Raw genomic sequence first — 12,676 nt, forward strand, 5'->3', positions numbered from 1 at the left:
GCTTCTTTGTGTCTGACTGGCTCTGTCTCTTTATTTCTGCGTTTATTTTCTCTCCTTCTGCTTCATTGCATTTTTTTTTCTGGGGGGGGGGGTTTGCTTCCACTTCTAGTGCCGGGACACAAGTGATTGTGTGGTTGTGCCGTGTGGGTTCGGCTCGCTCCTCAGCAAGAAAAGGAAGAAAAAAAAGTGTGGACCGCGTCTGCACTTTTTTGTGGTGGTACCGGAAGGAGTTGCGTGCGTAAATAGAGGGAGAGAGAAGCGCGGGGGGACACCGCCACCAGGTACGCCTCCCCGTGTTTCTCCGACTTCTCTGCCCGTTGCGCTTTGGCCCCAGTCGCCCCCGTTTCGGCCCAACAGTGAACGGGGCAGAGGGCGCTTCAACACCGACACGAGGAATAACACTGCCGCGGCACGAGGGAAGAAGCAGATATGTCCGCGGCGGCCGCAACGTTTCCCGTGACGCGCGCGCGCGTGGACCCCCGACGCAAGGTGGGTCTGGCAAACGCGGTGGCGCAGGGCAGGCTGCTGTACCACGTGGGCATCATGAGCGAGAGTGAGCTCGACGCCATACGGCGCATTGCGAACGAAGACGGGGGTGCGTACGACGCCTACCGGCGACAGGAAGACGCGCGTCGGCGGGAGGCCTCCGCGGCGCGCACCGCCTTGTGGCCGGACACAATTCAAGCGAAACAAGAGGCGTTTCTTCGCCGGCGCAAAGATGATAAGCTGGAGGAGGAGCGTCGTGCGAACCTCCTCCTGGAGTTGGAGGCGCAGCAGCAGGCGGAGGAGCGGCGGCAGCGAAAGGCTCAACTCGCCTTGAAGTATTTGAAGGAGGACCCACGCGGTCGCAATGTGCGTAGTGTGACGATGCTGCACGAGGCGATAAAGGACCGTGAGGCACAGATAGCCTTTAAAAATGAGCTTAAGCGACAGGAGGAAGAGAATGCAAAGGATGAGCAAGAGGCGTTACTCCGCGAGCAGGGCGAAGACCGCCTAAAAGAGCAGCAGGAGAAGTTTGCGCAACGCTCTCGCAACGTAGCGGAGAAAAATTCGCACCTGCAGCAGATGCTCTTTCAGATTGCGGAGCGAAAGAGGGTACGAGCCGAAGAGAAGCAGATGCGCGCGGACTTGAATCGCGGGGCGGAAGAGGAGGTCCAGGACAATCTTGAGGAGGCAAGGGCGCGGCGAGAAAAGATGGCTGTCGTGCATGAGTACAACCGTAGTATCGCCAAGCCGCCGCTCACCAAACACGACAGACTCCGTCAGCGTATTCAGCGCGAGGCAGGGGACGACGCCGCACGCGCGCTTCAAGAAGAGAAGGTTGACGCCATGAAGCGAGCTCCAATGGAACGGCTGAGGATGAAGCAGCAGTGGTTTGAGAAGTGCAAGGAGCAAGCACACCTTGCCTTTACGAAGGAAAGAGAGGCAATGCGGCATAAGGAGCGTACCCAAGATGTATTTGAAGAACGTGGCACGAGCATGACAGCAAATATGGCTGCTGATGAGGAGCGCAGAAAGCAGGAGGCGTTGGAGGAGCGGCGGCGTCGCAGGGAAGAGTTTCTGCGCGTAACGAATGGTGAGGTGGAGGAGCTGCCGGAAGGAGTACGACGGGCGGCAACGCACCGCGCCGGATTCATGAGCGAAGCGGAGGCACAAGAGTACCAGAAGGAGATGCAAACCCATCCAGCACGCGTATTGGCAGAGCAAAAGGCAGAAGCAGCGAAGAGGCGCGAAAAGGCGGAGCTGCTGCAGCGCATTCATCGCCTACAGGCGTCGGAGAAGAAGGAGAATGAGCGACGCGAGGCGGAGGAATTGGTAGAGGCTAGACGACGTCAAAAAGAGGCGATGGAGGAAGACGACGAACGCTACCGCTCGTACGTCAAGTCGCAGCTCCCCCCCGACATGGACCCGTATTTGTACGCAAAGGCCATGCACCTACACTCTTAAGTTTTGCTGAATTCTGTTGTGCGCCGCGGAGGAGGCGGGGAGGCAGAGGCAGACGAATAGAGAGGATGCGGACGAGGGTGACGGGCCCAACGCTCACACAATCGTGGCACTTGAGTGCTCCAGGAGGAGAGAAAGAGAGAGAGAGAGAACAAACAAAAAAAAAGTGGGGGAATGGAGGGAATATCGCCGCATATATTAATGTATATATAGAGTGCTGTTTCTTTTTCCCTTTAGTAACCAGGTAGAAGAAGAAAGGGAGGGAGGGAGGGCGAGGAGGGTGCGGGGGCGCCGACGGCAGTGCATGAGTGCTACTGCGAGGGTGTTGAGGCATCGAGAAGGAAGTCGGTGGATCGTTGTTTGAATCTTCCCGCCGAGGATTCCACACAACTTGGAGGCTTATTGCTCCCCAAAACTCAGAGATGTATTTGTAGCGCTTGTTTTCTTGTTTTTGTGTGGCTGTTGCTTTTCCTTCTTGTTTTTGTTTGTTGGAGTTGCACGGCAAGAGGCCTTGTGACTCGGGTCACTGTTTGCTGTGGATTTTCCTTTTTTTTTTCTTATCTGTGTGTGTGTGATTACCTGTACGTGCGAAATTGACGCGGAAGGCGGTGACACGGGTGCAACTCGCATGCTGCGGCGCACAGCCCGACTGGGCGGGCGATGGCGGGGATGAGAGAGAGACGGAATGAGAGGTGCAGACACATGGGAGGGAAAAGCGTACAAGAGTTGTGTCCCTGACGTGGACGGTGATACGTTACTCCGGGTGATCGCTGTGTATGCTGAGAGGATTCACTCTTGATTGAAGGCTACTCGTACTTTGTCTATCCCTTTTCCTTTGTTTATGTTTGTTGTGCAAATGCCTCCACTGCAAGAAGACCAAGACAGTGCGCTCGTTCGCCCACACACAGAGAGAGAGATAAAGGGAGAGCGAGAAGGAAGAGACTCAACAAAAAAAAAAGGAAGAAAACAAAACGAAGGTGAGACACTGTGCGTCTGTCTCTGTGGCCTGCACCAACCACAATCTCCGCAGCAGCGGCAGCAGAGCTGGCGAGATTATCGTGAGTAACAGGCAAGGCAACTTCTGCACGAAAGTCCTTTCTCTTTCTATCATCGAGTTTGATTGAGGGACTCGCTGCGGACGCACACACGCAATTTTAGTGGCTCAAACAAGGGGTGGTTGACTTCTCCCGTGTTGTTATTTATTCCGGCGTGCATCGGCACTCGTCGCTGAGCGGTGAATTTATTGATTTCTTATCGAACTTCAAGGGAGGAGCAGGCTTCTTCATCCCTCTAGTAGGACTTTTAACGGTGGGGCACGCTGGGAGTTGGCGGCGCCTCTCACGGCTGTGCGTGCGCTTATACCTCCTGCCGTCACAGTCAAGGCGAACAAACCCCTCAAAATAAGGGGAGGGGGGACGGCAGAGGCAGGAGCAAGCAGGTAAAGAAAGAAACAAAGGAGGATAGGAGAAAAATAAAACAAAAAAGGGAAAGACAAGGGGCGCGACGGAAACAACTCGAAGGGAAGCCAAAGGAACGAGAGGCGGCTAGGAAGGAAACGGCTGAGAAGAAGTGCGAGGGAGCGGAGGAAACACAACTGCCAACGCGCGCGCGCAAAGAAAAAAAACGAGGGAAAGGGAGGAACTGCGCGGACAAAGAAGTCAAATAAATTTTTACGGAAAAAGTCGGGTGGGCGGGGAGGGGGACGAGGGGATGTTTTTGGGCGCAAGAAAAGCACTTGCACCACGGCGCAGTGTTGTCTTGCAGGTGTCCCTTTGCCTTATCCTTCTCTTCGCCTTGGATGCAACCCGCGTCGATGCGCACATCACCGGTGCCGTATCTTGGCAAACTGCCAGTGGCGGTGGTTTGAGAAGCAAAGGTTTCTCCACACCGTGTTTTTCCAAGGATGGGAGAGTGTCGGGCTTTGTGGAGATTACCTCGGGCACGGACACTTTACGGCTGCGAAACGTCGATGGAACAATTAAGGCGGAGGTCACAGAGAGCTCGCTGCTGGAGTGTAGGGAGCCCACGGGTGTTTTCTTGTTCAATAATGGCCCAAAAGTTTTCATCTTCTGTGGCGGAAAAGCAATGTTTTTAATGGTGATCTTGGGCGGGATTCTTGATCCCCTTCGCGTGGTGGAGGTTAAAACCGGCTCCGCCTTTTTGATGTCTTCGAACTTTCCTCCAACCCCGTTGTTGCTTGTCCGCGGCGAAACGGCGGAGCAACGAACAGACGCCGTGCTTGCGGTGTCGAACAATAATGAGGGGAGCTGCATTGGTCACTACACTCCTGATAATAATTTTGTCCTGTGCAATCGCGACCCCATTATGGACTTCTACTTCCCAGCATGGGTGCCCAGTACCGATGCGAGACCTGATCCAGACCGATACCTAATCACCGAAAGGATGTCAGACTCAGGCCTAAGACTCGACAGTTACTACCTTCCAAAGTTTACATCTGATAGCACACCCAACGCGACGACGAAGCTGGAATTTGTTCCCAAGGAAGCAGTCTTACACTCCAACCTGAATGATGCCAGCGACTCCAATCCCCTCATCGCATACGTGCAGGCAACCAACGCCGACAACTTGAAGTTGGCCCTCATCGTCGTTAACCCACTTACTTTGGAGAAGGTAAAAGTTGGATCCATCACACCCCGCGTCTCCTTGAAGGAACCTTCCATGCTGATGCAGGTGTACATGGTACTAAGTGACGGTAAAACTTACTTGATAGTCCAAACATCTTCATTGTTATTAAAGTTGGATTACAATTCATTGCCCGATGTGGATCGCCCAGTGTGGGCGGTGGAGGCTTCAACGTCAGCGGGTTTACTTTTCATGCCTTTGCGGGACTTGAACGAATGGAATACGGAATGGCATCGTCAAATGTTGTCACCATCTTTTACCGATTATAGTCCATATCATCTTATTAAGGCAACCGAGTTTCAATCCATTGTGTCTGGTAAAAATGTCTCTGTATTCAGTGTTTCAACTGGAAAGTCCACCATAAGCTTCAACCCTCTGTGGACTGAATCCGCATTCTGCGACAGGAATGATCGTATGGCTGCCTTCACGGCCTTTGATGGATCTCTGGCATACTTGGGGTGTGAGGGCAGTGGGCACTACAGCTTGGTTGATCTTTCCTCTCACAAGGCATACTACCCTATCGCATGGCCAACCATGAGTGTATTCGGGACTGCGCCATTTGGGTATGGCATTGATCAACATTCTGTAGTGCTATCCAATGGAACTAGGTCTGTGGGTATCGATTTGAAACCGTTGTTGCTTTATAGTGAATCTGTTTTGACGCCACAACGAGCACCCCCGGCTGGCGCGTATCACCGAGGTCAATTTTCTCTCGTAACAGCCGACGCCAAATCTCCTGGCGAGATGCGCTTCTATTTTTACGTCTATGATACGACTGGAACTACTGCGGGTGGACACGACCCCCTTCCCCCTACTGCTGGACCAGTGACCCTTTCGAGTAATGTGACTTTGGCTCAACCTTTTACGGCATTTTTTGGTGACGGAAAGCGTTACGTTGCCGTCTCAGCAACTCCAGGCCTTCTCTCCATCTTTGCAGCACGTGATGGTGCACATGTGGCCGACTTGAACCTCACTGATTGTGCTCCAGATGGACCAGGTCGGACGTCTGACGTGGTACAGTTTATGAAAACCGTACAACATCTAGGAAGTCAAGATAATTATTACGTTGTGCTTGGTGGGACAGGGTCGTGTCTGTTTGAGGTGAATGATAGTCTGGTGCCTCGCATTAACAGCCTTCAGGGGGCTCAAGAAGGTGTTCTGGTTGGAACAACAACGTATAGTGGGTATTACTTTGAGCCTAAGCCCAGAAGATTGCAGGCCTTTACAAGCTTTTTTATGGCCACGCCTATTCCGGTCTATAAAGAAGACGGCATTGATGCTTATGTTGTGGGGTCAAATGTATTTGTGTATGTGAAGGCGAATATGATTACCTGCCGGAGCGTTCGAAGTGATATTACAGTTTGGTCACAGGCACTTCCTGAGAAGTTTCAAGCACCGGTTGTGCATATGGCGTACTACAACAACACGGTATTTGTGGTAGATCAGCGTAATGTTTTCCGTTTCGACGTTCAGTATAATGAAGCTGGTGCTACCGCTTCGCGGGTGCTTCTTCAGGTCTCTCTGATTGACACAATGGAGGCTGTGCTTGCGGCTGAAGTGAATCAAGGTACGGTTGTCCTCTATTCAAGTTCAACACTCTACGCCTATGACGCTGCAACCGGCGCACCACTCTGGAAAACCAAGCCGCGGACAACACAGGTGCCGAGCAACGCGAACGTAGAAATCGTTATTTACTCTCCAGAAGACGCAGGTGGCAGTAAAGGTAAGGTCACTGGTCCTGCATACGTTGAGGTCCGCGTAAATGTTGAAGCGCGAGGACCTGGATCACAACTTACCATGGTGGATGTATACTCGCTGGACAACGGAGATGTGTTAACAAGTGTGTCGGATGCGCCCAATGATCTCACTGGTCCTGTCATTTGGGGTAACAAGTATGTTACGTTTTCAACGCTGACTAAAGGGTTGGTGAGCTTTCGTGCTCTTAACCTTTTGGAGGTGAATATTCCAGAGCAAGTCAAACGCCATGTGGATTCTACTACGGATGTGTATGTGCCAGGAGAACCACCAATTGAACCACCACCACCGCATTTACCGCGTGGTGATACTTTGATGGCAGCTGCCCCTCCAATGACGTTCTCCGTAAGCGGTGATGCTGCGCTGATTTCAGATGATCGGACACGAGGGGTTGTAGGAACGAGTGGACGCAAGAACGCCGGGTACGAGTACAATGTGCGTTGCTTCCATGTGAGTGATCCACAAGGCACTCCGATACGTGCGTGGGCATTTCCTTCAACTTCGGTTCCGCTGCATGTCAAATTTATGGAATTTAACGCAAATAACTTCGCCATTTTTGCACCTAACCGAGTTCAGTTCTACTCATGGTCCACTTGTGAGGAGGTTGGGGCATCCATTCAGCTAACTGGGGTTGTGGACGGTTTACCATCCTATGTCAGCCTTGGGGCCCAGGATCAGTGGCTCTACCTTAACGGCGATCAAGTAACCGCCTTGCAACCCTCTACAGGGAAGGAACTGTGGCAGACGGGTGTAAAGAGATGCCTTTCTATTCGACGCCAGGGTGGCTATATCATTTGCGATAGTGGCTCGAATTTGGCAGTGCTAAACGCCGATTCAGGTGCCCTTTTGTTTGAAGATGCAATGGAAGGTGGTGTCGCAACTGCAGGAGCGAACTTTGCCGGTGTGGTGCGTGGCTCACGTGGATATGAGGCCGCATACTACTCAAAGTCGGAAAAAGTGTTTCATTCTCCGCTTTCTCTGCCAGGAAGTGCTGGCGGTGTGTTGGGAGCAATTCCCGGAGCATCCGATAAAAATGTTGTGGTGTTTTTTGAGAAGCTGGCAGCCTCGGTAACGTTTGACCCCGCCGCGAAGACGGCGTCACTGGTGTGGATCAATGACCTCAACGGTGAGCATGCACGACCTGGCGCGGCTGTTTACACCGGGGCCGGGAGGAGCAATATTGTTCTTGGGACCACAAATGGTCTGGTGATGCTTGATGCCAAGACAGGAAAGGGATTCGTGAATATCTCTTTGCCGATGCGCTACAAGGAGGATGTTAATGAGGTGCAAACGTTAAAAATGGTGACGGTGAGGGACAACACACTCTACGGCTTCTCATGGAACGGATATGCAGTTTTGGTTCGCGTAGGCCCAGATACTGCGGACGCATTCTTCGCCTTTTGGATTTGGTCTGCTGCGTGCTTCACAGGTTTCCTTCTCCAATAACTTTTTGGTGGTCAGCGGAGGAGGCTCAGCTGGTTTGCTTCCCGTGGAGAAGACATATTGGGGAGCCCCTCTGGCGGTCGCAGGTATGTCTTCGTTTGCCGCAAAGATTTTTATGGCCGGCTGGGATCAGACAAACGACACAGTTGTAAATTTGGTTGCCGTTACCGCTGGGGGGGAGAGGACGACTTTTGATGTTCCCCAAGAAACTTCCATCCTGGCCTCGTTATCCACGACGAATGCCGTCGCCTTCTTTGGTGAGAAGTCTATTATTACTCTGGGCGGCTTGGACGGATCCAATATGAAGTTTCTTCTTCCCCAAACCTGTGACGGAACGAAGCTGAGGGGAGTTTCACGCGGCGATTCCGTGAGTGGCGTCTCGCTAGTGTGGTACTCTGGCGAAGCCCGCGATTGTATCTTTGTCCTAGATGCAAAAGGCAAACCACCCACTTTCTTGGCAGGTCTTGGCGGAAAATACAGTGATGTGGTGAATGTTCGTTACGGTAATAGTTTTGGCTTGCTCACCTCAACCAGTTTTTCCGTCTTGAGCTACGACGGCACAGTAGTTGACAGTGCCGACGTGAACAACCCGGCCTACGTCTCGTCGTTGTCCTCAAGCGATAGTGGTCAAGGCATCTTTGTGGTGATCTCTGCTGAAAATGTGGTCACTTGCTTTCAGGTAAGTGGCTTGCTACGTGTTTGGAACTATACACTACACTCGGCGTCAAGGGCCCCAGTCACGTACTACAACGAGGGCATTTTTATTTCCACCGAGACTGGACCATTCTTTCTGACGCTGGAGGAACTCACCTATCCGTGTCGTGATCGAGCATTTTTTAATGTCACGCGTCTGCCCATGGAGGGCCGATCCACGCTGCACACAAAGGTGGTGGTGGACGAGGAGTACGCCATTGCATTTGTCACCACGTATGACACATTCTATGCCTTTGATGCCATGACAGGGGAAGTTATTTGGCAACGACAAGATCTCTTGGCGGTGGCTGACACCGTTGTCATTCAGGAGGGCATGGTGGTGGTGGTTAGCACCGAAAGCAGTGGCGTGGTGTTTCTAAATCCGTTCACCGGGGCCTCGCTATTGCACGTTGCCAATACTGGACCGCGGAGCGGTGAGATTTATCTTTCCGCGGATAAGACGGTTATGGGTTTTGGTGGTGTGATGTCCACCGCAATTAACATCACTGACTATGCACATTACTTTAGCGGGGTAAGGGCAAACCGTCCCAAGCGCCCAGCACCGCCAGCGTACAGGCCGTACAACTACGGTCCCAATGACCGGCCGAATGATTGCTCCAAACCAGACAGCGCGGGGATGCCCATCTACACAAGTTTGCCACAGCTCTGGGCCTCTGCGTCACACTACGGACAAACAGGGGCCAAGCAAAGTGTTCTTGCCATGACACCTGGACAGAGGAGCGGCTGGGTTGCCTCCTTGAGTGAGCGAACGGTGTACATTGCCCGTGCCTTGGAAGGCGCCTTTGCCGAGACCACGCGTTTTACCTTGAAGAAAACTGGATGTGACGTCTTGAATTTGTACGCCATCAACTCAGAGCGGGCCTATGTAAGCGTTAGGTGTGCCAAGGAAACATATTTTTACAACACTTCAGGAGCACAAATAGGGAGCATAAAGCGTGCAGCGAAGAACAGCATTTCCGTTGTCGTAAAAAGTAGTGGATATTTTGTGAACAGCGACAACGTGATTGAGGCTGTGAGTTTGACTAGCTTCCAACCACTGCCTGCATCTCCTGGTAAGGCCAAGTGTACGACGGAGTTTGACCTTCTTGCCGCTCCTCGACTAGAGCGTTTCCTATTTGTTTGCCACGGTGTGGGTGTTCAAGTCTTGGATTACGCATCGCTGGCACAAATTGGCAGTACAATTACCGCTGGAACGGATCAAGACCGCTTCACAATGTATGAGGTGGATGAAAGCCTTGCTGTGGCCGTCGCTTGCGGTGAAAGTGCCTCGGGTGTGTACATGGTGGCCTTCACCTTGGACACAACAGCAAAACTTGTCGTACACAACGAGACGGCCAAGGGCACCCCTTTTTGTGGTGTTAGGTATCCTGCGTATCCCAGCAACGCCGATCCAGTGATCGTCTTCGCCTACCCGAATGGGTACAAGACCTGGGTCGTAAAAGGTGGACAAATTAAGCTGTCAGAGGTGGTGCCCAATACCTATCCTGCAGCCATTACAAGCCATGGAGTGATTTACTACAACACAGGGTACGATTACTATTTCCGAGCTTACGGAGCATCGAAGAGTTCACTTTTGATCAGTTCGCAGGCAAAGCCCAGCGGAAGTATGATGGTAAAAGGAGCGGATGGTTTTAAAGTTACTCCGTTAGCCATCATCTATGGAAATGGATTCAGTTTTGCCGTTGACACCTCTGTAGCAAACCCCACAGCTCATTGGGGCGACAATGGCATGATTCAGTTCAAACCTGCAACACGTTTCGTCTCCTTTCCTCCGTTTGTTTACACGACAGCCGACAATTCGTTTGTGGGGCTTGCGATTCTCGAGGGTTCTTTTGCTGTTCAAGGAAATTTTCGAATGAATACGGCCCTGGTAAATAACGAGCAACGCGTGTTTTTGTCGCAAACAAGGACAATTGGCTGTATGAGCTTGGACGGCCGAGTGCTATGGAATCTCGGTTTTTCAAATGTTAATAGTCCGTACATAACATTCAGTCCCGTTGTGCTGAGTAATTCCGACTTTGCGCTCGTGTCCGGTGGGGTACTTGCAGCGGCAATAATCAACAAAAGAACTGGAGCAGTTGCGAGGACATTTCTGTTTGAGAGATGCAAAGTCGCTCCAGACTCTCCCGATGCTCATGTGGTTGTTAATGGAACTCTTGTGTACGTTGGAATTGTTGGATGGTCATGTGTGCACATTGTCGACCTCAATCTGCAGAATACAAGTGGCAAAATTACAGGACCGGAGGTAAAAGTATTGGAGGTGGAAGGTGTCATGGCTGGGCTTCTTCCAGGGTACCCGCTTTTGGCGAGGGTGGAGTATGCGAATCACTTAGTTTTCGCGATGGAGCCCGAAGGCGGTGATAAAAAACGTCCAACAGTTGTTGTGTACCGCGTAGATGACGTTTCCTCTTCTTCATGGACGCGACTTTGGGGGACGTCTGTGCGCCTTGACTTGGGTTCCGTCTCTACGTACGGCTACTTCCTGTACACTGCTGCGGGCGCGGTACTGAACGTGTACGATTTGCTGACGGGAAGATATGTTTGGGGGTATATTTTTGAAACAGGCGTTGCAGGACCAGTTTTGGGCGCAGATCGCACGTTGTATGTGGCCACGCAGGGTGGTCTCCAATCGCTTCGTTCTCCGCTGAGCATACCATGGTCCCTGCGTCGCATGGGCAACATCACCTTTCCAAAGCGCAGGGCCGAATCGCCGTCGACCACCGTTGTTGGACCGGTACGTACGCCTTATGGGCATGTTCTCTTCTCTAACGCTGCTGGCACGGTTGCCTACGCACACGAACGTGAAGGCCCCGCAACCAAATTGGCCTGGTACGCCGAAAAGGCTATCTATCGCTTTGGTAGGTCAGCTTTGAACGCCACCGCGGTGGTTGGCCTGTTTGACGCGACGGATGGCACGGGATTTCTGGATCTGACATCGGGCAGGATGCTGTGGTTGAGCGGCGTCTACCCATCGAGCGGCATCACCAACGGCGTCGCATTACCCCCAGCCCCGTTCTTCGTCTGCTCGTTTGTCATGAGTAGTCCGACATGTCGAAGGGTGCCTCTGTCCCTTATTGCTCCTCGCCACGCCCTCCCTTTGTACAGGTATGAGTCCGAGCCAACCGAGACGACACCGCCCGATTGGGACCCGATTTATCCAGACAGTAGTGGCTCCGTGCCGTTGCATCCATCACCGCGCTGCGTATCCATGATGCACGCCTACATTCCCCCATTTGCCAACTGTGTTGACAAGGCCATAGCAACCATTTACACGAACGGTAGAGCAACGGAGTTAGAATGCCCTAATTCCCTCGTTTTGATTAATAATTGCAAACACGCCTTACAGGAGTTGGCGGACGCGTGTCCTGACGTTGCTGCAAGTGTGATGGATAATTGGAAAAGACAAACTTTGGATGAGACCTCCCCCTTGGGTCTGTGTAAACCAGCAGAGGCAGAGGCGCGCTGCCACACGAAAGATGACTCGATATTATCTTTTACCTGCACCCTTGTGAGCTTGGAGTTTATCCTCAACGGCTACGAAAACCCCATTGGCTACGAACTTGGCTACCAGCTGCCAACATTTTTCTTTCCCACAAAACCGAAAACTGTGAACGTTGCTGCCATTGTAGGTGGGGTGATGACGGCCCTTGTCGTGATTGCCATTGGTGCGGCGGTGGGAGTGTACTACTACCGGAGAAAGAAGAAGGTGCGGGATGCACGCTTCTTTGATGACGACGTGGATGCCTCCCTGCTCGGCAGCGAGAGGAATGACCAGCCAATGAAGCCCATCTCCAACCGAAGTCACACGTACAGCTCAAAGGAAGGCTCAATCAACGCTGGTGGGGAGGCGTCACGCGCGCAGCAGCAGCAGCAGCAGCAACAGACTCCGCCGCTCTCATCTCCACCGGCACCCAACGGCGGCTTTCCTGCGACGCGGGAAGCTGCAGCAGTAAGAACTCCCGCAGCACCCGCACACGCACCGGCAGTAGCTGTCGGCCCTAAAAAGATGCCTCCCAAAATGCCAATGAAAATGCCGGGTAAAATGCCACCGACAAAGGCGCTTGGTCCTAAACTGCCGCCGCAGATGGCGGCGGCAAAAAGACCAGTGCATGGGGGGCCAATCATTGACGATGACCTGTAGTAATCTAATGTCCCTCTTTATTTTATTTGTTGCGTT

General features: G+C 52.4%; 3 protein-coding genes across 3 annotated transcripts, besides 5 other annotated features; all 3 read left to right on the top strand.

Moving 5' to 3' along the window:
• Window positions 1–15: part of a microsatellite that runs on past the window's edge.
• A 414-nt stretch (window positions 16–429) lies between these two features.
• On the top strand, window positions 430–1,947 carry Tco025E_07001 (uncharacterized protein; the record flags this gene model as incomplete). Its single annotated transcript, XM_029373868.1, has 1 exon — window positions 430–1,947. One exon carries the CDS (start codon window positions 430–432, stop codon window positions 1,945–1,947), a length of 1,518 nt encoding a protein of 505 aa, XP_029226015.1.
• Window positions 1,948–2,070: 123 nt separating this feature from the next.
• Window positions 2,071–2,095: a microsatellite.
• A 105-nt stretch (window positions 2,096–2,200) lies between these two features.
• Window positions 2,201–2,233: a sequence feature (G-rich).
• Window positions 2,234–2,381: 148 nt separating this feature from the next.
• Window positions 2,382–2,435: a microsatellite.
• Window positions 2,436–2,850: 415 nt separating this feature from the next.
• Window positions 2,851–2,886: a sequence feature (GA-rich).
• Window positions 2,887–3,654: 768 nt separating this feature from the next.
• Window positions 3,655–7,788, top strand: Tco025E_07002 (uncharacterized protein; the record flags this gene model as incomplete). The annotated part of the gene is made up of 1 exon (XM_029373869.1): window positions 3,655–7,788. The coding sequence occupies one exon, from the start codon at window positions 3,655–3,657 to the stop codon at window positions 7,786–7,788; it is 4,134 nt and encodes a 1,377-aa protein (XP_029226016.1).
• A 112-nt stretch (window positions 7,789–7,900) lies between these two features.
• On the top strand, window positions 7,901–12,640 carry Tco025E_07003 (uncharacterized protein; the record flags this gene model as incomplete). Its single annotated transcript, XM_029373870.1, has 1 exon — window positions 7,901–12,640. The coding sequence occupies one exon, from the start codon at window positions 7,901–7,903 to the stop codon at window positions 12,638–12,640; it is 4,740 nt and encodes a 1,579-aa protein (XP_029226017.1).
• Window positions 12,641–12,676: the final 36 nt, after the last annotated feature.

This window comes from Trypanosoma conorhini (assembly GCF_003719485.1).
Source record: "Trypanosoma conorhini strain 025E chromosome Unknown Tco_14.4_contig_00509, whole genome shotgun sequence".
Lineage (NCBI taxonomy): Eukaryota > Euglenozoa > Kinetoplastea > Trypanosomatida > Trypanosomatidae > Trypanosoma > Trypanosoma conorhini.